Source organism: Stegodyphus dumicola, chromosome 1 (assembly GCF_044657685.1).
Source record: "Stegodyphus dumicola isolate Sdum_Otavi_A_Nest chromosome 1, ASM4465768v1".
NCBI lineage: Eukaryota > Metazoa > Arthropoda > Arachnida > Araneae > Eresidae > Stegodyphus > Stegodyphus dumicola.
Window position 1 is genome coordinate 142948389 of NC_140768.1, and position 27754 is coordinate 142976142.

Genomic DNA, 27754 nt, shown 5'->3' on the forward strand with positions numbered 1-27754 from the left:
CCTGAGAAAACTTTCCGCTCGCCGCATATTTTGAGTGCCCCCATGCCGCACAGACACTATACATTTACAAACATCGATGCCTTCTCCGGGATTCCAGTTGGGCATCTAGAAATAGCGTATTTTATTAAACTTAATCTTAAAATATGTTTGCAGGCAATTTTAAACCATTGCTTCGATGACATTGAAAGATTCATAGCCAGGCTACAGCATGCTGCCGCGGCCTTTAAAGAACTTGAGAGGCGCCAGAAGAGTCGAAAAAATAAGAAGAAAGATATGGGTGGTAAGTATATTTTACTTTAAATATTTTAATAATTAAGATATAGTTTATCCAGTCATTGTTTTCGTAGTTCAGTTAGTGATGGTTGATTTAATTATCGCAATTCTTTCGCTCTCAGTTAATAATAACTTACGGGGAAGTTTGTAAATCAGTCATTTTTCTTTATTAGCTATTTGTCTAGCGAATTTCCCATTTAAGGTTAAATACCATTTTTTCCCCCTCTCTATAGTTAGTGTTAAAACACCAATTCTTTATCAGCTACATCCTGGCTAGCTTGTCAGCTAGTGGTAAACCCCATTTCTTCTATTTCTACTGGTTTATATTATGTACATTTGCCGGCTTTGAAAAGAATTGTATTATGCATATTTAAAATGATTTAATCAGGATTCTGCAGCATTATTATTTTTACAAGCGCTTAAAACAAGTTTCGTTTCATAGGGTTGAAAATGGTTTAATGCGAATTCTGGTGTATTATGAAATTCTTTAAGTGTGAAAGCAGTTTGTCCCATACAGTTCAAAGATTTAATTACAATTCCATGAACTTTTTATGCACAGTTAAATGTCTTAAAATTCTAAGAAACATTTTCATTTAAGTATGAAATCTTTTGATATTAGATTCATTTTTCTGAAGTAAAATAATTTTATTTTCAGATGGAATGCTCAGCATCCGTGCTAAACCTCCGTTAGAGCGGGAATTTGTTGATATTCTTCAGAAGTTCAAATTATCTTTTAACCTCTTGGTAAGCATACTTTAATTAAAATATAAAATATTTGTTACAGACTAATAGATATTGGCTATGCATATTTGTGCATGTTTCTTAATGTTACTCTTTTCACAAAATTGCGCATAAAATTTTTTTAAATAAATTTTTCAAATTGCAGAATTATTTTTTTTTTATCAAATGAATACATGAGAACAAATTGTGGGTATAAATACTTGAAAACAGATATTCGAAATCAGAAGAAAATTTTTGGTTTTTCAGTCTGAAAAAAGTGTAAGCCGATCGGTAAAATCGCTGAAAACTGGTAGTTCCGCCTGGGTTCGAATCCCATACGAACAGGGCTGGTAGCATTGGCATTTTCGTAGTTTTCCCCACGTGTAACATGTACAGTCTGTTTATCATAAGATAAGCTCTCGCCAGTTAGTCTGCAGTTGTTTGTTGCTGTAGAAACGAGCCTTGACCCATTTTACGTAGGGGTGTCTTGAAGACGAATGATAAACTCTTTTCCTCTCAGCCAACAGTCGCCAAAAACAAAATAACAATAAAGCAACCCTTGGTTCACCCCTATTTGAAATATACTAGCCCTGTTGCTAAAACGACTACCACCCACCTGTGGCGGGAGCTGTTCTTCTCGCAGGCAGTATACGAGCCAGTTTTCCTTAAGTCCTCCACGAAGACATCCCTGCTCTTAAGCAGAGAGCCCTAGTGTGCTTTGCCATAATAAACTAAACCTAAAAACTTTAAGAAAGTGAAAAATTAGCGGTTTTTAACAGAATTTTATATTTCTTTTTTTATCATTCAATCGCATGTTTTGTATACATCGATCGGTAGTTTCCAGTTAACAACAACACACACACACATGAATGGAAAAAACCGCTTTCTTGTTAAATGCGAGAAATCGCTAAATGAAGGCTTTTCTCGCCAACGGTTCATGTTCACAGATTGCCATATCCATATCTTCACAAGGATCTTTAATTTTTATTTGCATGCTAGTGTATATATAAGAGAGAAAGAGGGACTATACATAAAATTAATCTCCTGTGAAGTGACATTTAGATAACGAATGTGTACTATTGTGAAAATTATTAATTGGAATTTGTAAATAATTAAACTGGAATTGTTAATTAAAATGCAAAACTAAAGAACAAAACAAGATAATTATTTCTGATTCCAAAGAAAGATCCAAATTTAACAAGGATAACTGGAACCTCTCCACACAACCATCGACAATTCATGAGACTTGCGTTTCATCATTTCGCATATCTGAACAAAATCCCTATTCTAATTTTGAATTTCTATTTAATTTTACAACTAATTCATTATTTAAATCTTAAAAATTCAGATATGTGAAATAATTTTCAGATGCGTGGATAGAGAATTAATTGCATTTCATTTCAAAAATAAATATAGTAGTCATACAGAGCAATACTTATTTTTTTAAAACTAAAAAATAAGGAAAAATATGTGACAAAATGAAATTTAAAAAAATGCAAATGAAAAGAGGGAACTACACAAACAAAAGTCAAATAAACAAGCAATTTTACATATTACTAGGCCAAAATTAATTTTAAACTTTACTCACATTTTACACTAACCCAAGGAGAATTCAAAATGCCTGCTATAGCAACAAGCTTGAGACGCTAAGCTTTACTCTAGTTAAAGTTTCGGAAAGTCCATTGTACTGCTATTTTAAAACTGTTTCTGTATTCATGTGAAATTGAGACACATTTGTTATCTAAATTTCACATTTCATACGACTTAATTTTCATTTATATATTATTCAATCTATTAAATTAAATTTTATTTTTGCGGCAATAACGCGTAATTACTTTTTTAATAAATTTTTAAATTCATTAATTTTTAAGATTTTTTTATTTTAGTTTTCCTTTACAATCATCATACTGATTAGAGTAATCTATATACTGTTCATTTTATTTTGATGTTTTAATAAAATATCTATTTGATATAACTTATTCGATTTCTAATCCATGATCTTTTTACTTGATTGTACAAACTAAAAAGGAAGTATTGTAATCTCAAAAAATTTTGGGTATCGTATTTCAACGAAAATATCCATTTTGACCGCTATCGAATGCAATTTAACGATGTTTTTGCGTGACATCTGTACATAAGGACAGAATAAAGGACTCGTTTTCCCGCCAAAAATTTAAAACTTATTTAAAATGAATTCTGAAGAGAATTTTTCGGGGCGTCTGTGCGTACGTACTTACGTATGTATGTATTATGCAAAACTCAAAAACGAATAGCCTCAGAACATTGAAATTTGTATACAGGACTGCTATAACATATAGATATGAGCCTCCTATTTTGGTTGCAATCGACCGCACAAAAGTTTACAAATATATATGAGTGTGTGTATATATATCCACTCTGTCACTCGGCTCAGTGATCTCAGTTTCTTTATTCTTATATGTTTTTTAATTGTGCATTTTTTGCTTTAAAAATGATTGATTTATGTTGTTCTTATCATTCGGTTAAGGTGTAGAGACATTAGGTATTTTTTGGAAGCAGGCAAGATGAAAAATGAGCAGTCGCCTTCGCCAGGAATCGAACCTCGGACCCCTGGATACCAGCCCAGCGTGCAGAACCACTACAAAGGCACGCTAGGAAGGCGGAAGAAATACCTTATATACTCCCCCTTTTAAAGGGCGACTGGGGTTTTTAGGGGACCCAACCGCCAAATCCTGGGTGTGGAGAATCTTCATCCAACACCCTTTTAGTTCGGGCGCCACTGTAGAGACATTAGGTTTTTTGTTGAAAGCAAGAGAGATTGAAAAGTGAGCAATCGCCTTCACCGGGAATCGAACCACAGACCTCTGGATACCGGCCCAACATCCAGTACCACTACACCATGAAGGCACGCTAGGAAGGAGGGAGCTATACCTTATAAAGGTTTTTCATGCCTTTAGTAAATCCGCATACAGTATTTGTAGAATTACCAACAATTTAAAAGATGTTTACTTGCAGCTAAGCCTATAGCAGCTCTGTTTGCTTACATTTGAAACTTAAGCAGAATAGTGGATTTGTTGCCAATCTAGAGAAACTAAGCTTCACAACAACAAAGATAAGGCCTTCTTTTATTATTGCGAATGAAATCATGCTTAATCCATTTTCGAATTTATTGGAGGAAATGAGTGTCTAAGATTTACTTCGTAATTTTAAATATAGATATTTCAATGTATTTTTGTCTTGTCACGAAGTGAGAACTGAGTTAATTGAATGAGAAATACTGAATCGTCTGAGGAAATCATCTTTATTTTTTATTTGTTTAATTTCTTTTATACATCATTTTAGATTTATCATAGTATTTTAATAGAACATGTGGCAACACTTAGATAATTCTTCAGATGATATAAATTTTATGCATTCTGAGTTGTAAAATGAATGAGATATAATGCTGTTAAGTGAACCTAGCGCCAGAGTGTCACTATGGTAAACAGATATAGTGAATTTTAAAGAGTGCATTTATTCTGTTGTGGTTTATGTGCTATGGACGAAGTAGATTTAATTAAATCCAATAAGTTTAAATGAAATGCAAGAAAAAATGCATATAATTTAATATTCCGGACAAGGAAATCATGTGGTGTATACATCAGATTTTTAAATATTTGCATGAGTGAGTGAACTAATAAATGGTACGAAGTAAAGGAATTATTGTAATCGGGGAAAAATTTATCATTTTCAACGGAAATATCCATTTTGACTGCTGTCGAATCCATTTGAACCATGTTTTTGAGTGATATCTGTATTTTTTCAAAATGGATTGTGATTTGTTCGTGACTTCTGTACATTTGTATCTTGCAACTCAAAAACGAGTAGCAGTAGAACATTGAAATTTTGTTGATGAGACTGCTATAATATGTAGTGCACACCTCCTTTTGTATTTTGAAATCGGGGGCACCAAATATATATATATATATATATATGTATACTGTATACTCACTGTATTACCTGTCTGGGTGAGCTCTGTGATTTTGTTTATATATGGTGGTAAATTTTGCATTTTTTTGCTTTAAAAGTGAATGAATTATGTTTTTGTCATGTTCCGATTACAGTTTATGTGGCTTTAATTAATCTGCATGCAATAATTATAGAATTATGAAAAATTTTAAAGTGGCGCTAGGCCTGATGAGGCCGCCATTTGCTTATATATGATACTTTTAGAGAATAGAGAGTTAAATCAGTTGCTGCACGAACTTCAATGTCATTTTTGCTCAGTGGGACTAAACATTAACTTTCAAGTTTAAGCATCGAAAGTATTGTCTTCCTTCTGTTGGCCGAACTGATTGTTTTTGGCGAATAAACTCGAATTATAATTGTAAAAATCTCTTTTTAACTGTATTTAGTGGTTTAGGTTTTTGTTTTTAAATTTTATTTTACCATTTCTAAAGAAGATGTTTTGAGTTTTTACGTATTTTCGTCTTGCTGCTGAATTGATTGAATTAGAAATATATCTCTAATGAAATTCGAGAAAGTAAGCTTAAATGAAGTGCAGCAAAAAATTTGTATAATTTAATAGACCCTACAAGGAAGTCATTTGTCGTCCAAGTGAGATTTCTTTTAAGCACCGGAAATGCTCTTAGTCTCAAATCATCATGTTTTTGTCCGTATCACTTTTGAAATAGGAGGATGTTGCCACCAAATGTTACCACCATGTGTTATATTTAAAGAAATAGTATAGTGAATATGAAAATGAAAATAGGTATAACGACACTTAACATTCGATTGAGAATTCTAAAGTTACACTGGCACATTTCTGCTTTTATAATTAAACTAGCATCTAAGCTGCCAGCCTTCGTCTGACTTTTAAAGTACCAGAAAATGCCTGAAGGAAACAACAAACGTTAAATTTAAAAACTGCGCAGAATTTTACTCTGCAGAACAATTTCATTAAAAAAAAAAAAAGTCCTTTAGTCTTTTAGGGACAAAGCCCCTTTGGACTAAAAAAAATCTGAAAGGTTTCAGATTTTAAATTACGTCCAAAGGGGCGGTTTTTAGCGTTTAGTGTGTTACCTTTATTTATTAAATATGACATGAAAGAAACTCAAAAAACAAGAAATTCCACGCAGAATTTTACTCTGCAGAACAACATTTAAAAAAAAAATCAATAAAAATGTATTATATATATAAAAAAATAACATCGAAATATGACAATCTCTTAAAAACAGTGACATAAGAAATACGATGAAAAATTGTTGCCAAATCCATATTTCTAAAAGAATGAAACTATTCAAAATGATGCAATTTCATCAAAAATAAGAAAGGAAAATTGTTGCCAAAATCACATTTTTAAAGATGTGAGAAGTGTACTCGGAAGCTTCATTTAAAATTTTTTTTAAAAATACAAGATATTATCATTTTTCCCGAAATTCTTTATGTAAAAGCAGTCGCAAGGATGAAAGTTTAACGTGTCCAAAAATCAAAGAAAAATATAAAAAGGTGTTAAGCTCACTTTGTTAAATAAATTCATATATAATCGATTTATTGAAACACGAAATTTATTTTAAGTTCTTAAAATAGCTAAATGCCTATGTTTCATGACGATGTGAAAATGGAGTGTGTAAAGTGAAATCTCACTTTTCTATAAGCCCGTTATGTCTCAAAATGCCGCGATTTCGTCACAAAACATAAAATAAAAAAAATTCGAATTTCGAAAAAAAATCAATTCGAGGTGCACTGGCTCTTGTCTAGATGCACCTATGTACCAAATTTCGTAGCCGTGGGTCTATTAGCTTACGCGCTGTGCGAACGAAAGACACACACACAGACAGATTCCTTCTTTTATTATATGTAGAGATTAGGTGTATGATTTGTAAAGACCAATCCAATCTTCAAATGCATTTGTTATATTTGTTTCGTGTTTTCACAGGCAAAACTGAAAAGTCACATACATGATCCCAATGCTCCAGAACTCGTCCACTTTCTTTTCACGCCTTTGGCACTGATTGTGGATGCAGCCAAGGACTCCAACTACAGCTCGACACTGGCCTCTCGCGTTTTGGCCCCCCTTCTGACGAGAGACGCCATCGAGCTGCTCATGAATTGTTGCACGTCTAAAGAAAGCGACTTGTGGCACAGTCTCGGAGATTCATGGATAACGCCCAGGTAAGTCGGCTCTGCGTGACGACATTTTCTCTCTACATACAGTTAATGGATTAACTAAAATAACACGCTGAAGAATAAGTATTGAAGATACTGAAGCACCACCAATTAGCGTAAGATAGGTACATTTGTGGGACTGGTTTAAAAGATTTGAGTAGAATCTTCTTTATTAGCAGGCATGAAATATCTGGTATCCAAACCTTCGAAAATAGTTCTAGAAATTAAACTAACTTACGCCGAGTCTTGGCTTCAGTATTTTCAAACAAACAAATAATTCTAATTTTGTAGCTTTAAGTGAAACATTTTCTAAGGTACATAGTGCATCTACAAAGTTTGGGGATTAATTCTATTCTTTAATCAATTCCGGAAAACTTCAACATAGCGAAACATAGCATAAACTTCAGCGGTAACAGCAGTCAGGATATGAGATATCAACTCTAGAGGAGTATCAACAATTTTCTAGAGGCGTTTCACATTCCAAAAAAACTCTTTCTGTTCTAGTTAACAGTTCTAGTTTCTGTTGTAATTCCAATTAATCTTTGCCTTCAGCATTTAAGGAAATTATGTTTTAGCTCTCGTTTCATCAACAGATGGCGCCAGTAGCTTAACTCTTGTCCAGCTGTTCTTGTCTTATCTAATCACTATATCGTATCTTGTTCATTTGCAGTTTTGCAGCTGAGGATGATGGTTCCGTAAAACCATCGAAACTAGTTCTGTGAAGATTCGCAAATATAACGCTGATTTTTGTTATTTAAATTCTAAATCAATTTGAGATATCATTGTAATACAATAATATCCCATACATTGGTATTTCCTAAAATACTGCTTACTTAGGCACACCTTTCTATGCAGTTAATTGCTTCAATCCAATCAATATTAGCCGTCATGAATTTCAAAGCTGACTAGCAAGAATAATCCAAATGGCGATTGCTTATTTTGACTTTTGCAAACAGATTATGACTAGATATGAAACCTGGTGCTTTGTTCATTATCCTGAGATAAAACAAGAATCATCTGTTGGGGTTGGAAAAGGTTCATCATGTCCACGAAGATATTGATTTATAGATATTGAGTAAAGACCTAGTTTGTAAATTGCAAACTTGAAATGTCCCCAAAGACTCATGAGTATTTTAACAAAAGAAGTAGGTAACTATTAAATATATTTCATAAGCTGTTTCTTTCGTGCTTTTCAGTAATTAGTATTTCCATTCGGAATCTGAAGGTTTGGATTGTCATTTTTATTATCTGTACGAATTTATAATTTTATATTTATTGCAATTTTCAGAGATCAGTGGAAGGGTTTCGAAGGTAGCTACCATCCTGTTTTCTCCGATGGTTGGGCTCCGGAGAACCCTTTCTCAGAAGAGAGGGAAAGGGCGGAGGCTACGGCTGCAGCTGCAGCAGCTCTGGCGCAGAAGCTTCGCAGAGAAGAGGGTCGTCATCACGAAGAGGTAAAGCTATTTATTCTCACTTGATAATGCCAAAATTAAGATACAATAACACGCCGAACAAATATTAATTTAGAAGTCAAATAACAATTGTTCATCCTGCTATTCAGTTCACTTTTGAACTTCAGACTTGCAATTATCTTCTGTTTCGTGACATTCTGGTCACACGTAACACATCCAACTTCAGTACTACGGTGTACCGTAAACCTTCATCAGTTTGCCTTCCACCACACTTCAAATCATGTCATCCGACTAAACAAAGTTTAGCTTCATTTTATTCCTATGTTTTCCGTGCTCTTCAAGTTTGTTCCTCCAAACTATCCCTTGATGAAGAACTAAATTATTTAAAAGCAATAGCTATTGACAAAGGCTTTTCACCCAACATTATTAATCAAGCAGTTAAAAAGTTCTCATCCATCAGTTAGCTATAAAGTTGCACATATTTTGCAGAAATTTAACTTTCGGATCGTTTATTCTCCCATCAATAAAATTCCGAGTTCCATACTCAAGAACCCCATTCCAGATATGAATTCCTGGGGTATTTACAGGATTCCTTGCCAGTGTGGTTAAATTTACATTGGCAAAACTAAGAGAGCCTTAAAATTTCACGTCAAGGAACATGAGGCATATTTTAGAAAAAAGGAAACACAGAAGTCTTCTGTTGCTCAACATTGTTGGTCCGAAAATCACACTTTCAATTTTTCTGCTTCCAAAATTATTCAAAAAATATCTTCCATTGGTGAACTGGATTTTCTAGAGTCATTTCACATTCAAAAAAATCTTTTAATTAATGACCCTAATTCCAATCCATTTTTGCCTTCAGCCTTTAAAGAAATTATGTTTTAGTTCTGGTTTCATCAACAGATGGCGCCAGTGGCTTATCTCCTGTCCAGGCTTTCTTATCTTATCTAATTGTTATATCTTATCTCGTTCATTTGTGTTTTTGCAGCTGAGGATGATGGTTCGGTAAAACCATCAAAATGAGTCCTGTGAAAATTTTAAAACATAACGCTGATTTTTGTTATTTGACTTCTAAATTAATGACAAAATTTTTTGGAGTATTTTAGTATAAAAGTTCTAACAATAGTGCATAACAAGCCAAATTTCATAGTTGCATTGTAGTAAGTACATAACTCATTTGTCTTGGCTATTCAATTGTCTATATGGACAGAAGATCTTAAGAGTCTGGATATCTGGAGTTGTGCTTAATTGTGTGCTTAATTGCTGGAATTGTGTGATCTTAAGAGTCTGGATATTGCTTTATTTTTGCTCTAGAGTATATGCATCTTTTCTGCTCTGCGTCGAAAAATACCTTCTAACTAAACCCTGAATTTTATTTTAGAACATTTTTCATTTTAATCTTTTATATTTCACTTTAAGAAATGTTTATTTATTATTAAGAAATTTCTTTTCAGGCTGACGTACGCGCCCAAGACTTCAGAGTCTCGTCTCGCCAGGACAGGGAAAGTCGTTATGGCAGCGAATACTATTACAGTGAACGGGGCGAGAAGGACCGACCTGTTTCTCCGGGGCATTCCGAAGCTCCCCATTCCAATTTCGAGAACAGATTTTACGATACCCAGCCAATCGAAGTACCCAGAAGAGATTTATATGAAAGGTATTTAAAATACATATCACGTTTTCCATTTTATTTATGTATTAGAATGTAGGTATAGTTTTTACTTAAATATGCCATTCATTTTATTAATCAATTCAAAAAGCAGGTATAGTTTATACTTAATATATGCCTTGCATGTTAATTTATGCTTCTGCAGGCAACTTACTATTAACCGGGGAGGAGGGTTAATTTAACTGTTGCGAAATAACCATCCCGTTTTAAAAAATTTGTTTATTTATTGTGTAGGGCAGCAGTGCCCAACCTTGTGCTCGCCAGTCGTTTTGTATATGCTCGCCAGCCTGATTTGGTACTATGAACAAAAAATATTTTTTAAATAACCATTCATTTATATTTCTCAATTGTTAAAGTAGGGTAAGCATTTATAGTCATAAGCGATATCTTGCAAGACGTTATAAAATAATTGATTGCTGACTGATGAACTTGATAATGAACATGGAATCTTATTGCTTCATGTTGATAGCTCAGCAGGAGGAAAATACTTCAACGATTTGTACAACTTCTTTCGCCAATAAAGCAGCTTTTGGAATCCGGAAACGAAAGTTATAAAGAATTGGACGATAATAATTGGTTATCCTATCTGTATTTTCTCACGGATAACAGCTAAACTGAACTGATATAACAGCTAAACTGAACGAAGATCTCCAGGGAAAAGAAAGATCCCTTTTTCAATTGACTGGGACTGTAACTGCTTTCCAGATAAAGTTAAATTTGTGGATAAATCAAATGAAAGAAAAAAATTGCACACATTTTCAGAATTTAACAAGCCATATTAAAAACCACTAGGCAATTGAAACAGAGAAATACTAGGAAAACCTAAATACACTGAGAAATAATTTTGAACTCCACTTCTCTGGTTTCCATAAGGTTCAACCAATATTATTATTCATCTCAAACCCATTTGCCAAAATTAATATTTCAGATGTATCATATAAGATTGGAAATATGTTTAACAAAAATGTTGATGTTTTGAAAATGTGCTCGCGATAGACCAAAATGGGCTCGTGATTGGCCAAAGGTTGGGCACCAATGGTGTAGGCAACGCTAGTCGAAAAACCCTGACGGATGTAAAACCGAATTATCGTTATACCTGTAGCAGCTATAAAGTCGTGAGAAGGTTTAAATAACCTTTTTATGTAAACTGAATTTAGAACATAAATGCACTTTCTTGAGCTAACAATATCAGCCGCAGCTTATGGTGATGCATTTAAACAGACAGTCAAATTTAAATCAAACATAGGACACAAGTAAAAAAACTACACAATTAAATATTACTATAAGCTGGCTCTGCTGGAGTGTTAAAAAACAAAGTGTCAGCAGCAGTAGAGCGCAGAGTCGAATAATTACAGCTATCAGAGCTGGCAGGAAAGTAACAAGTAACACGGGCTTTTGAAGCCAGAAACACGCTGTATATTAAAATCTGAAAACCTTGGTTTTAAACACTAACTCATTTCCATTCTGGTAAGAAATAAGGAAAGTAGAAGTTATAGTAAAGACCAAACTCATAATAACTGGTTAATTTAAATATTAATCTTACGAAAAGAAGGAGAAAATAGCTTAAATAACAGCAATCATGGCAAAGCCATACATTCGTAGCAAAGGAAGCAATCATAACAATGCCTCATTATAAAGGTGGTGGTATCCTAATACGAGTCGGATTCAATTGAGAAAGACAGAAACTTTTGTAAGTGTGCTCCACAGAGCTGGCTTAACCATTATGCAAAACAAATACATGGTTAGGGTATCGAAGAAAGGGGGCACCAAAAATTTCTCATTGCTGATTTTGCCTTGGAATGTGTGATGCAGTTAAAGCAAAAATGAGAGAGATGGAGTGGGGGGGGGGGCTGGTGTAAACGTATGTGCTGGCACCAGAATCTTTTAAGTGCTTAAGGCCTCTAAAAGCTTTAATTCGGCTTTCGTGTTTCGCTATAAAGCTACGCGCACTCTTATAGAGATCACTTAAATAAACAGTATACAAAATTTATTTCAATTTCAAACCTTCTCTAAATTTCATAAATTTAATCTTTCCTAAGGACTTACTAAAGATATCTGCAATATTTGATTCTGAATCAATCTTTACAATTTCAATTACTCCATTTTGAACATTTTCGTGAACATAATGATATTGAACTTCTATGTGTTTTGAATTTTTAGTGAAGTTCCCATAATTAGCAATGGCAAAAGCTCCTGAATTATCTTCATAAATTTTAATGGGGTGAGTTATATCAGCAAAAACATCATTCACAACATTTTTCAAGAAATTAATTTCTGTCACAGCCTCAGAGCAGTATATTCGGCAAAAGTGGAAGATTTTGTCACATAATTTTGCTTTTTTGGATTTCCAGTAAATTTGATTACCAAATAATTCAATAACAAACCCAGTAGTTGACTTTCTGTCAACAATATCACCTGCCCAATCAGCATCAACATAACAATTCATAATATCAGTTTTAAGATTTTTACTATAGGTTAATTTTAGATGTTTTGTTAAGTACAAATACTTTAAAACTCTCAAAGCGTATTTGAAATGTGTCTCATCATAACAATTTTGAAATCTACTTAAATAATTTACACTGAAAGATATGTCTGGTCTAGTACCATGACTAATATACAAGAGTGCTCCTATTAGATTTCTATATTTGACATTTTGATTTAAATTAGATTGGCTTAGTTTAAGATTAGTCTCCATTGGTGTATCATAAAGCTTTGAATTTTCAGTACTATACAGTTTAGCTAAAGATTCAATATAATTTTCCTGACTCAGTGTTAAGATATTACTTTTCTCATTATCATATTCAGTATCAATTCCAATGTAGCTTTTTACTTTATTTAAATCCTTCATTTTAAATTTATTATGTAGTTGTTCCTTAATATCATTAATTATCTGATTATCTCTGCAACATATTAACAAATCATCAGCAAATAAAAGAATATATACAAATACATCATTTTCAGATTTTACATAAAGACAATAATCATATTTACTTGGTTCTACGAAATCCTAGACTCTCAATATACTCGTTAAAACACTCATACCAAGCACGAGGGCTTTCTTTCAACCCATGTAGTGCTTTCTTTAATTTATACACTCTATTCGAATTATCATTATAGCCTTGTGGTTGTTTAACATAAACCTCAGACACAAAATAACCATTTAAAAAGGCAGTCTCAACATCCATTTGATGAATATTTAAATTATACTGACAGGAATATGAAAGTAACAATTTTAAGGTTTGCATCTTGAAGACAGGGGAATAAGTGTCCTCAATACTATCTTTTTGCTGGAAACCTCAAACTACTAATCTAGCTTTAAAAACATTACCTGGTTTTCTTTTGAATACCCACTTCACATCTAGAATTGCTTTATCCTCTGGTTTAGTCACTAGTGTCCAAGTGTTATTTTTAACAAGAGTGTTCATTTCACTGTCCATTGCCTCTTTCCAATGTCCAGCCTCACTGCATGTTGTCGCCTCCTCAAAGTTACCTGGAACTGTAGCATCACAAAAATTTGCACTAACACAGTAGTACCCGAATTCTTCATGAAATCGAACTGGTGGTTTGATTTGCCTTCTTGGTCTCATTCCACTTTTTGTTTCATCTTCATTTATCATACTGTCCTTGGAGTTATCATTACTCGATTCACACGACACTTCTTGAAGATCATTCTTTTTATTTGTATCATCATTCTTATCTTCATCATTACAACCTACACACATTATGTCTTCTTCAATAATGTCAACATGTCTGGCAACTATTATTCTGTTATTCATCAAAACTCTATATCCAACTTCTGTATACCCAAGTAAAATTCCAAATTCAGCCTTTTTATCCCACTTCGACTTTCTCTTTTCTTCTGGTATTCTTACATACACTCTACTTCCGTATAATTTCAATTCATTAGCAGATGGTTTCCTATTGAAAAATATTTCATATGGTGTCTTCTTTATAATAGTATTTGTTAATGTTCTGTTTTTCAAATAAGCAGCAGCTTTAATTACTTCAGGCCAGTAACGTCTGTCAACTTTTGCTTCGGCTAAAAGACATCTTGCCATATCCATTATAGTTCTGTTGTAACGCTCAGCAGTACCATTTAATTCGTGTACATATGGTGGGCATGACTTTATCTTGAAACCTTTTTCTCTTGCAAATTTGTATATCTTGCTATTCATATATTCACTACCATTATCACATCTTAGTTCTTTGATAGTCTTCCCTGTTAAATTTTGAATTTCATTTACATATTCAATTAAGCAATCAGAGACTTGATCCTTAGATTTGATACAATAGATTTTTGCCAACTTGCTATAATCATCAATAAAACTCACAAAGTATTTCTCACCATTACATCCACTTGTTCTGTGAGGTCCATTTACATCTGTATGTATAATCTCCAAAATATCTTCTGCTTTTCTTCTATTATTCTTGAATGGTAAATTGTGCATTTTATTTTCAATACATATGGCACACTTCATATATTCGGTTTCTATTTCTTTAGGGATTCTTTCTAATAGCTGATCTTTGCACATAATATCCAGATATTTAAAATTTACATGTCGAAATGAACGGTGCAATTTTTCTTTTAACGTTAACTTATTGTTGGTCAAATTTGCAAATATTTTACTATTTTTAACATAACTCTTTACTTTATATAATCTTTCTTCTTTCTCTGCTAATGCTACTAATGAACCATTGACATCATATATTTTAGAGAACTTTTCTTTAGAAACTATTTTATGATTATCAGTAATCTTCGAATAACTTAATAAATTTGCTTTCATTTCTTTTACATAAAATACATTCATCAATGTTACGATAGATTCAGAGTTATATATAAGAAAAGAAACTATTATATTGCCAACCTTTGTAGCTTTCAAAATCCTTCCGTCACCAACTTTCACTTGAATAGGATCCTTCAAAGTGACTTGCTCTTTGAAATATTCATCACTGTTTATAATGTGGTCTGTGCATCCGCTATCCAGTAACCAATCGATTTTATTTTTATTCATCACAGTATTTGCACTGGAACTTGTCATGTTACTTTCAATAACAGTGGTGTCAAAACTATTGCCTTGATGAGTGTTTATCCTCTGGTTAGAGTATGCGCCACGTTCACGATGTCCACTAAAAGCACAACTACGTCCTCGATTGTTTGAAGAACTTCGACCACGATAATTAGTGGAGCCATTACCACGATAGTTCCTTTGATGGACATGCCAACAATTCTTTTTAATGTGACCAGGTTTTCCACAATTATAACAGACATTTCCTTGTGGACCCGATTTGCTTGTTTCAATTTTGAACACATTTGATTTTTCTGCTGGTGCACAATCTTCATAATCATTTTTCTCTTCAAGTAATTTTGATTTGATTTTGCTCTTTAGGTACTCGACTGTTCTGTCTTTCTCTGGTAATACATCTATTAAGTCACCAATGTGACTGTAATTTGAAGGTAATGCTCTTAGCATATAGTTCAATTTTTCTTGTTCCGTTACGGTGGCGCTGGCATGTTTCAGTTCGTTCACATACTTCTCAAAATCATCGAAAAATATATTTACATCAGGATAACTTTTCAGTTTAACACATTCTAAGTTATTTCTACAAACAATTTGTAGATAGTCTTCCCTGTTAAATTTTGAAGTTTTTAAATACATTGCATCAATGTGACTGTAATTTGAAGGTAATGCTCTTAGCATATAGTTCAATTTTTCTTGTTCCGTTACGGTGGCGCTGGCATGTTTCAGTTCGTTCACATACTTCTCAAAATCATCGAAAAATATATTTACATCAGGATAACTTTTCAGTTTAACACATTCTAAGTTATTTCTACAAACAATTTGTAGATAGTCTTCCCTGTTAAATTTTGAAGTTTTTAAATACATTGCATCAAATTTCGTAATTATATCAAATGCAGTCTCACACTCGTGAATGTATTCCAATTGCTTGTTTGTTATGGCGCCGTAAATGTAATTTGTAGCTTGGATATACTTTTCTTCCCATTTTTCCACGTCATCGTTTTCACTGACTTTTCGCTGAACCACATCTTTACACTTTTTAAATTGAAGAAATTTCATCATACGCACTTTCCAATTAAAATAGTCCGAACCATCAAATAACGGTATGCCGATATCGCTGCTTCTTGTACATGCCATTTTTACGCTAGTACCGGTAACTTTTAAAACAAATTATAACTACTAAATTCTTCATTCATATTCACAAACCACGAGAACTGCTACCATGTTAAATAAATCGATATCATATGAAGAAGAAAGTCGAAAAATAAGAAACGTATCTTTTCACATTTTTTATTGAAACTTAACAACACATGCACAACATTACAACAGCATTCATGGCTCACACACAGAGAAAGAGAACTTGGTGTTGCCAATATGGTAAAGATAAATGTACCAAACTAACAGATTTCTGATTTCCATGTACTTAAACTTCTATGAGTATTTTGGAAAAGGATAAAAAAGTGTATTTGTTAATATTATTTAATACTTGTAACTGTATTATTATAAAATGTAAGGAGGTAATTTTTTTAATACTTAAACAATATTGTTTTGACCCTTGATTTCAACAATGCACATTCTAAAAATTGTACTTTACTACTTGCTTAAGTACGCATCTCATAGACTGTGCTTTAGAACACCTTGTGAAAGACTGTGTTCCAGTGCGAATAATGAATCCTGTATGAAATGGACAGATAAAGCTAAATTTTATCATTAGTACTGCCATTAGTCACAATTAGTACATAATTAGAAAATGTCTATGAGGATTTCCCGGCACAACAAAATAACAAACACATAAATAAAATTAAATTAAAACATGCAGTTACAAATATTTTCCCATACGAAGAAACATATAACCAAATTATACCTTTGACCACACTGGGATCCGTCAACAGTTGAGTGGTAAAATGATTCATTGGTAGTTGGATCCCTGTTAAAATAGTCTGGCTGCATGAAAGTTTTCGCCGTTTCCTCATCTCTAACGCAACTGCAACCTACTGTCTTTTTGAAAATCCTCAATGAAAGCATTAAACATTTTAGGAATTCCTTTTTTGCTCTTTAAAATTGCTAACTATTCGTTTTAGAAAGTCTTTTAAAGTTTTCATATAATTGTTTGAAATTCTTTTTTACTGTCTTGAAATTACAGAAATAAGGAATTTAACAAATAACCTATCGCTTATAATTTTAGGAACGATGCAGCGACACCGGTTTCAGATAGAGAATTCCACGATACCAGAGAGAGGGACATGAGGTCCGATTTCAGCGCAGATTCCATCGACCGCGTCGTGTCCGATCCTCAGTTACAGTTCGAACACCACCAGAAGCAGTTCCTGGAGGAGCTGAGACAAAAAGGAGCACACGTGGTCCAAGTCATGTATCCTAGGACGGCTAACAACGACAAGGAACTGACAGTCCTCAGAGGCGAATACTTAGAGGTACGCGTGTTTGATAATATTGTTGCTCACCTACTGGTTCGTAATGGTTTGAATGCACACATAACCAATGATAGCTTGATAATTTTTTTTTAACCAAAAGAAACACTTTACAGTTCTCGAACTTTCCACAAATATACTCGTACAACTCTTCTCAGCATCACACAGCACAATCAATACTTAACACTTCAAACAAACAAACAAATCTTTGAGGACAGTAAAAGTTATATGAGTTATAAATAAAAAATGTTTTTGAAAAATTTTTAAAATTCACTAAAAATGCAAATTTATTATTAATAAATATATGCTATACACAATTAATATTGAGGAGCTAAAATTCTGAGAGTTAATTTTTTTAGAAACTACTCTTGTGAATTTTACAAAACTTGGCAGGTTGGCGTAATTTGAATCGTGGAATTGAAATATGGAAGAAAATAGTTTGTCATTTCAGGAAAAAATTTACATAGTTTTAATAAAGTTCACCAAAATTCAAAAAAGAAAGTGTTTTTGGTATCGTAAAACGTAATTGGTAATGTGGCTTCAAAATCAAAAAGTTATAAAAAGCGTAACATAGCAATTACTGTTTGAACTAGATGAATCTTATAAAAATATCCACTGTAATTAAATTTCAGTCTTCTGTACTCTTGTATTATAGCTTTCAAGCATTATGTATATATTTATTTCTGAATTTATATTTTCCTGATAGGTGTTAGATGACAGCCGAAAATGGTGGAAGGCCAAGAATTCCAAAGGACAGGTTGCCCATGTTCCACATACCATAGTGGGTCCTGTCAGCGATGAAGACGAATTTCATAATCCAATTTATTCCGTCCGAACAAATGGCTCCTATGCTAATGTAAGGAACATTCTTTTATACGTTTCGTTGGCCTTATGAAGTCATTTAATAAAGTCAAACATTTTAGCTCAAAACTTTCGAAAAGTAGTAGTTTTGTATTAGGAAGACTATTGTTGAAATTTAATTGAACCTTCATTACTAGTATCACCCTATTTTTGCCCTGGGCCTTATATTCTTAATTTTCCAATTTAACATATTTATCTGTGTTAGTTCTTGAAATAATCCTCCCTCTATATGCAACTGCCTTCATTAATAAGATTTTAAAAGATATAAAAAATTCAGATATTATTCAAATGTTTTGTGTCAAGATAAATCAACCTGAAGGTACAATAGTTTTAATTAAGTACTTTATTTATTAAATTTTATTTGTGTCTTCTTAATAAATACCACTTAGCGTCAAGGAAGAATGCCACATCCAAAGCTGTGATACAGCATCCTGCTTACAGCCATTTAAAAGTTAGAAATAATACTCTTTCAAGTGATCAGTGAATCTTGCTGTGAAGATGTTTGAGAACAGTGAAACAAGACTTTAAAACGTGTTCTTTCGTTTTTAAAAAAATACTGTATTGCATAAACAAAAATGTTCTGGTTTTCCATAAACGTCTTGGATACAGATGTATTTGAAAACATTCTTACGTTTGGAATGGATTGAATTTGCTGATGTGCGGAATAGTATATAAAGGTAGTAGGTTTTGTATGAGTGCATTTATTAGAGAATTTATTTGTTTATTTATTTATTTTAAAATTCATTTATTCATTTGTCTGTTCTACTATAATATCCCAAAAATCTTCATTCAGGATTTCTTTCAAAACATTTTAAAGCCTTAAAATTTTCAGCTAGTCTACGCAGACAATAGAATTGATCCCAGGTATTGCACAAAACCGCTTTACATTAATGAGAGTTTCTTTGTTCTTGAAAATCCATTCTCCTGGCAATTCTTCACTAGAATATTCACTAAAACTGCTCGATAAGAGTGTCTGGTATGTCTTTGAAATCTCGGTAATATTTCGCAATCATCATCACTTTCTAGTTCGCTATTGTCTTCGAAATTTTCTTCTTGTTGTGGAGACATTAGGTATTTTTTTGAAGTAGGTGAGATAAAATGAGCAATGCCCTTGCCAGGACTTGGACCTCTCGAATACGCGGCGAGTGTGGTGACCATTACACCACGGAGGCATGCTAAGAAAGCAGGAGAAATACCTTATATGCCCCCCTTTTAAAGCGCGACTGGAGATTAGGGGAATTAATCGCCAAATCCTGGTGGTGGAGAATCATAGTCCACCACATTTTTTTAGTTCGGGCACCACTGTAGACACATTAGGTATTTTTTGAAAGCAGGAGAGATGAAAAATGAGCAATGACTCAAACCTCGAACCTCTCGAATACATGCCGAATATGCTGACCATTATACCACGAAGGCATGCTAAGAAGGTGGGAGAGATACCTTATATTGTAATTCACTATAGTCATCATCGTCATCAAATTTCTTAGTTTTCTCTTTCATTGAAACCTTTGTTATCACTTTCGTAAGATATATAGTGCAAAGTCCGTAATCCGGACTTGTCGGGACTTCGGCGATTCCGGATTAGGGTTTTTCCGAATTATAGATCATCAATTTAAATCTGGTATGATGGCATGCAGAAATTATACAATTAAAAATATGAAACCGTAATTTATGAAATAAAGAGCAATTAAGATCTAAAGAGTATCAAAATTTACAAAAAAAAAAAAAAAAAAAAAAAAAAAGCTTAATATTTATTTGTTTATTTTATTAAACATTTCTTTCAATGTAAGTTGTTTAAGTTGCTTCGTTTTCTGTGCTAATACTTTCTCTTTAATTCTCTCTTCTGTAAACAGACATAATTTCTTGTTCAGTTACAAAGTTCCACTGTTCAAATCCTGTAATTGCTGTGTCGAGAATACCGACTAACTTGTCAATCGAAATTTTTCCGTTTTCAATAACAATAACATTCAATAATAACATTTTGTTTTCGTTCTCTGTCACTTTCTTCACTATCGGAAGCACGCATGTGTAAACGCCTTACTGGCTTTACACGCATGCATAGCGGACGCGCGCATCAAACGCGCATGCATAAGTTCATGGCTTTAAGGTCCGGATTATAAATCATTCCGGGTAATGGATGTCCGGATTACGGACTTTGTACTGTATTGCTTATTTCTGACAATTTGGGGCAGTCTATCATGAACAACCTGCTCTGAAGCATTGGAAGAAGCATTCTCTTACAACTGTTACAAATAACTCTTGTAATGAACAAAAATGTACATGTTTAATTTTGTCCTAGTTTGAATGACGAATTAAAATTCGTCATCCGTAACTTACGCGAAACAAGTGCATGACGAAACTCTGTCGTCAGATGTACTCAAAGCATAATAACGTTTTACTCTAATGTGCTGTTTGTAAATGTAGTATCCCATTTGCATCAGTCTCTGTGCTCAGACAATAACTGGGTCTAGACATGTTCTGCAAAAAATTTTTAATTTCTGTTTCTGCACTTCTGTGTTAAATATCTGTCAAACACTAATTTTGATTTTATGTTCAAATTCTTGCAGAGCGAAGCCATCGTGACAAAGCCGGCCAGCGAAAATGGGCACAAAGAGCCAACTTCGCCTCACAGACCAACACCAGTCATACCGATTCAACCGGCACCGGCCGATTGGGTCAGGCGAGAAAGACAGGGCAAAAAAGGTGAATTTCGTTATTTCTGAAGATATTGTCCTACACATGGATGTGCAATCTTAGATAACCAGAACCTTCATCCCTTCATGCATAGCAATTTCTTGGGCCTTAGCCAATTGAATAACACCGAATAAAACCTTGTAGTGGCATTGCAGTCAATGTTGAATTGAGTTGAACTGTTTGCAACCTCCTTTCCATCTACAGTAGAAGCAAAACTGTGCTTAAAAAAAGATTTTTTTTGCTTAGATATTGCTCATTTAGCTGATGTGTTCTAAATGTCACTTAATTTTTGAAGATCCAGATCAAATATTTCTTTGAAACGTTTCTTTTGTTCAAAGTTGTGGCCAGATGTATGAACAATATAGAAATATGTGTTATTTGAAATATTCTTTAACAAGACGTTTGCAGTATCAACTGCAAATGAACTTATGGAATGTCAAATGTGAAGTCTGTGGAGATGAGAGCAGCAGATCTTCTGAATGTGCACTATTGCTCATATCTCGATGCTTAGTAGATTAAAACAAAAGAGTGGCCATAAATTCTTCCACATTACAAAAGTTTACTGGGAAATATCTGTTAAGAGTTAAAAAACCTGAACACAGTAAAGGTGCTTAAGTAAATATTTTCCATTTCTGGTAAGCATCCGCTGAAAATACAAAGAATGTTTAATTTAACTATAATTAACTATAATAACCACTACATATGTGTGTAATATTTAGTTTCATGTTTTGTCTAACCAAACGTCTCTAATTAGAGTGTCTAATGCTGCTATGGCATTCAATAAGTAATTTGCCAAAAAGAGTTCCAAATGCACATTATGTGATACCATGGTACCATGTAAAGTAAGGCACTACAAAGAGTTTCAGCATACCAAATATGCATTGTTAGTATTAATGGCATCTTGCAAGATAAGTTGCTATGAAGAACTCCAACATGTTTAAATACACATTATGTGGTACTATGGACATTGCACAGTATAAGACGCTGCAAAGAACTCAGCATGTATAAATGCATATTACATAATACCTTGAGTGCCTTACAAAGTAAGTTGTCACTAAAAGTTCCAGCATTTCAAATGCACATTACATTTTACCACGAATATTATGCAAATGGCACTGCAAGAGTTTTAGTATTCCAGATATATATTACATGTGGGCTATGTGAAAGCTAAGGTACTTCAAAAAGCTTCAGCATATTTAAATATACATTACATGGCATCTTAGACATTGCACACGATAAGATGCTGCAAAGTGTTATAGCATGTCCAAAAAACATTGTGCTACTGATTCTGCATTCCTAAATGATGTAATAAATAATACATGTAATGATAAAATATCTTTATTAAAATGTAATGATTAAAATATTTATTACTTAGTGTGATTTGAAAATGCTAGAAAAATCTACACCATGTTTAGAAACATATTTTACCAAGGGTACAAAATAAAATTAGAAGGGTTCTCTGACTGGCATCATATCAATGAGAAAAAAATTATATTTGATTGCTTTTGTGATATTTCTACAGACATTTTATGCTTAATACTCTTTAATTAATTTTTGTAAAATGAGAAAGATTTTATGGCCACTCTGTATTATGATTTACAAACATAACCATGTATAAGCTTATTATAAAATGTGGATTTAGTTATACCTTAATGACCTTTTAGTTGCCATTTTCTTTGTATATATGTTGCTTTAGAGAACAATCTTTTCTTGAATCTATTATCTAATGCTTCAAAATGATCAAAATAATATAGTTTTAATAAAATTGAAGGATATAAATTTATATTATATGAAAACTTTTCCAATTTTTTAAATTGCTTTTATTTGTAGAAGTTCAAAATTTTACAATTTCAAGAACCGTTGTATATTCATTCTAAATAATTTTGTAAAGAGAATTTTTCTATCTACTTATAATTTTGGTAAATTCTTTTTCCTTTATTTTATAAGGGAGGTCCCTGTAATATGTGTACTGTTTTGTAAATATCTTTAGTGTTAGATGTACTGCTCTGATTTTCTAAATGGAATGGGCAAAAGTAATTGTTTCTGAAGAATTAAATATTTTAATTTTTTTAAATCTTTTAAAAGTAATCTTGAAAGAAACTGAAACTGAAATGTTCAGTTTTTCTTACAGATTTATATGTGTATATATATACCTCTTCATAATACTCAGGAAAGAATTTTCAAAGCTGTTTTATCTATAGATATATTTTCTTTGTTATTTTTTTTTTATAAATGTATAACAGTTTTATTAGAGAAAGTAGTTATAAATTCACACATTTTTATATAATTATTTTACAATGAAAACTTCTTTTTTACTTGAAGATATTTTCTTATGTTGAAAATATTGTACTTTTGGGCTGTTCCTGCAAGATGCCTAGTCCAAAATACAGCCCTACCACAGCATTTATCAGTTTTATATTAATGAATGGTAGTTTGGTAAAGTAATTTTTACAGTAAACAAAAGTAATTGCTAAAATTATAGTGTGTGCAAATCACAGGGTGGATGAGTTTTTGATTAATAAACAAAGGAATATTCTTTTCATTATACAGTTAAAAATTTGGTAAATTTCCCAGTTAAAAGATATTTTTCAACCTTTTTCATATAAATGCTTTAGCTGTAGAAAAACCGAGCATAACGTAACTATTATTAACAATTATAATATTTAACATAATTATTAGATGTTTTGCTATTATTATATCAGCATTTTAAAATCAAACTTAAAACAAAATAAAGAACAAAATGACACATGGTAAGGTTATAATTTGTAATAATAATAATAATAATTTTAATTATATTTTAAATTTCTTTATTAATAATAATAATAATTGAAGAATTAGTAGCAAACTATTTTATAACAAAATGCAAATAATGAAATTTATTTGAATTTTTTTTAAAAATTATAATGTAATTCTAATTAATAATGATTAAATTGTTAAAAGCAAACTAATTATTAAATCAAATGATCAAAATAATTTTAAAAATAATAGTTTTTATTGCAAGATTGTGATGTAATTTTAAATAATATTGATAATAATTTGAGTATTGCAAGCAAATTTTTAATTACATAATCAAAATCATTTTTTAAATAATAAGTAATTATAACTTCTTCATGCAATTGTAAAAGGATGAATGGTTTAATTACAATATCGCAAATAATCAAAACAATTTTTAGAAATATCAAGTGATTTCTTTTTTAACTATAAGATTTATATCCAAAATTACTCTAAGTTAATTGTCTAAAAAATGTATTAGGATATGCTTTACTAGTTAATTAGAAAGTTATAGAGTATATTTTGTAAAAATATGTATTGAATATTTTATAAAGTTTTTATAAGGAATTTTTATAAATTAAGAAATTTTTTTATTATATTCCTTGAGTATTTCTTGTAAAATTTTAATAAAATTATTAATTAATAAACATTTTTACAAAACATTTTTGAATATTTTTAAAAAATAAATGAAGAATAAAATAATCGAAAAATATTGTGTTTATATAAAGAATTTACTAATAAATAAAACTATATTCTGCGTAATTGAGTGCATAAAAACCCTAAAATATTTTTGCTTTGTGATCGCATCGTACTAATCATAATCCCTTTTAATCTTAGATTTGAGAAAAATGAACAAATATTTTAATTAATAATGTTCAAATAAATGTATTGGAATAGGAAAGAATTGGCCTAGTTGCCATTATATAAATTAAGTCTTTTTACAATTAAAATCTGTGTGTTTAAGTTATAAATAAGCTAAAATATTATTTAATCTATTTTTATATATTATAGAATAAATATTTGTTTTATTAAACCAGTTTTAATAGCTTGCAGTATCTGTTTTTTCAATGGATTGTGAGTTTAAACAGTTAATTTATGAGTTTAAACAGCTTCTGTGAAGATCAAAATTCTGTGACGTTTTTCTTCCTTCTAATAAACTATCTTTTTAGCAAGAAGCTACAAATTCTAATTTCATTAATTTTAATATTTAATGTTGTAAGAACGTTTGAAAAAAAATCAAATCGCCATTTTACAATTCTAATCAGACTAAATAATTTGTTTCATAAAAATCTTACAATGTCTATTCACTATCAAATAAACTAAAAAAAAAAGAATATTCATTCTGTATGCTTTTGACTAAAAATGGAACATCTGAATCAAGATTCGAGATTTGAAAACTCGAACCTTCCAAATCCTAACCTAAAAAATTGTTCAGTAATTTAACTGAAAACTTTAAAAAGATTAGTATTATTGACTTGTAATAGAAGTTCTCATGATTTTGAACCTTTCATAATTTATCCTAGTTTAACATTCAATACTTAGCGTTTATGTTATGTTAACTCTTGAAATAATCTTTCTCCTTCCCTTTCTACACATTTTTGATTTCAAAATTTTCTAGAAAAGTGTATTTTCATATATTTTTGGTCAAATTATATTGAGAGAATTAACCTTAAGATTTAAAGGTTAATTACGGTTTTTGTTTCCTAAATTTCGCTTGTACTTTCTTGATAAATATAAGCAAATTTTTAAAAAAGTATATAAATTTGTATTCCATTAATTGTGCATTTGAAATTTTGCTTTAAATTGGAACTTTATGATCCAAGAAAACTTTTTTCCTTCTCGCAATTCTTGTAATTAGGATACGGATTCGAAAAAATTTAGGCTTTGTTTTATTTGTATTTTTAAGGTTTGACTTGTTTATTATAATATAATTACTCAACGAGTAAGTTATTTTGATGCTTTTCAGAGTGTGTATTTTAAAGAGCTTGAATTAGTTAAACTAATTATCAATTCTTTAAGGTGAGAGTTATAATTCAGTTAGTTAATTATTATTTAATCAAATAATGAATAATCAATTGATCTAAAAAAATCCATCAATTGCTTTTTAAAAGCATGCATATCGTTTTAGCTTAATTATGCTAATTATAACTAATTAATGCAATAAAGTGAAATATAAATTACTAGTTCAGTTAATTAGTTAGTAATTAATCAGATAATAATTAATTAATTGAACTAATCATGCAGATCCATCTGTTAAATGAAGTGCACAAGAATTTATTAGTTAGTTGTTTTATTTCCATTTTTGATCTTGTTTTATATACCGTACTTCTTTCATGCTAAGACGTACTTTCCCAATCATATACATTACTGAAAACGAGATGCATCATTTGATCAGTGGCATCAAAGAAGAGCAATGTTTTTCGGATTATTAATTATTTTGAAATAATTAATTTTCCCAAAATAGTAATTTAAATAAATACACTATTGTTATAGACGCATAGGTGTAGATTATTTTAAAAAAAAGCTTGAGAGGTATTTGAATGTGTTATTTTATTTGCTTAGAATCAAAACAAATGTTTTTTTCTTGGTACACATTAAGAATTGCTTCTCAGAATCAGCAGCATCTTAAAATCCCAAATTTTTCTAAATTGTTAAATATTCAGATGCTACTAATATTTCTAAATATTTTTATTATTGTTGTTGATGTCGATTATTTAAAAATATTTTCAAAATGTATTTGAATGTTTTATGTCATTTATTTTTTTTAAATTAAAATCTTTTTATTGTTAGTACTGAAATTAAAGATTGCTTCTAGAATCGCAGTTGTTTTTTCTAATAAATAATTATTTCATAGTAAATAATTTTTATAAATTGATAGTTTAAATAAATATATATTACTTATTGGTAAATCGAAGTAGATTACTTTAAAAATATCTGCTGGATGAATTTGAACGTTTTATTTCGTTTATTTGTAAGTATTTTTTTGTTTTTGTTGTTGATGATGCTGAAATTAAAGAATGCTTCTAAGAATCGACAGTGTCTTAATTGAAGAAATAATTTAGAAATGAATGTTACTTAATTCAAAAGAATACAGTAATTACTGGAATTAACACATTCAGAATATAGCCTGAATTATGATCATATTTTCTGCAATTTAGTACAACTAAGCTATATGTTAAGTATGCGTTGGTTTTGTATCATTTCTAAATATACATACTATATGGCAGTTATCATGTAAATAGAACTTGCGTATAAGAGCAGACGATTTTCTGATGATCGGAACATTCAAAACAGAATGTCTTCCACTGTTTATACATGAATATTTTGAAATTACTCGAATTGTTTTCAAATTGCTTTTTGTATTATTATGAAAATGTCTACTTACGTTGTTGTGTATCTTTGAATAAAATTTATTTTCAGTGCAATTCACTTTGACTAAAATGTTGTGTTGTCGTGAATGTGATAAGGATAATTCAGTTTTTTTTTTTTTTTTTGTAAATCATGCTTTTACTCAGCACTTTTATGTGAATAAATAATAAGGTAAACTGAATGAAAAATATTTCGTAATGAGTAAGGATGAGGATTTAACAAACAGCAGTAGTTGCTAGTGGTTAAAAGTGTTCAAAAAATAAACATAAACTGTTATGCTTGGAAATAAATAATGTATGGCACTGAAAACGTCTTAATGTGATAAATGATTATAAAACATATCGATTACTTAAATTATAAATTAAATATGTTTTACATTAATTTAATTGAACACACTTTAAATTATATCAA

At 31.3% G+C, this 27754-nt stretch overlaps 1 protein-coding gene across 3 annotated transcripts in view; it reads left to right on the plus strand.

The window, feature by feature from the left end:
- The window catches only part of aru (arouser), a 204634-nt gene extending 177235 nt beyond the window's left edge, over positions 1–27399 (plus strand). For all 3 annotated transcript variants that reach the window (XM_085821476.1, XM_035357456.2, XM_035357455.2), the window contains 8 exons: positions 154–280; positions 929–1017; positions 6890–7125; positions 8408–8573; positions 9986–10188; positions 17404–17650; positions 18354–18503; positions 21076–27399. In XM_085821476.1, coding sequence (XP_085677602.1) covers positions 154–280; positions 929–1017; positions 6890–7125; positions 8408–8573; positions 9986–10188; positions 17404–17650; positions 18354–18503; positions 21076–21231 — 1374 coding nt within the window. In that variant the 3' untranslated portion in view covers positions 21232–27399. The remainder of the gene's footprint in view (positions 1–153; positions 281–928; positions 1018–6889; positions 7126–8407; positions 8574–9985; positions 10189–17403; positions 17651–18353; positions 18504–21075) is intronic.
- The last annotated feature ends 355 nt before the right edge of the window (positions 27400–27754 follow it).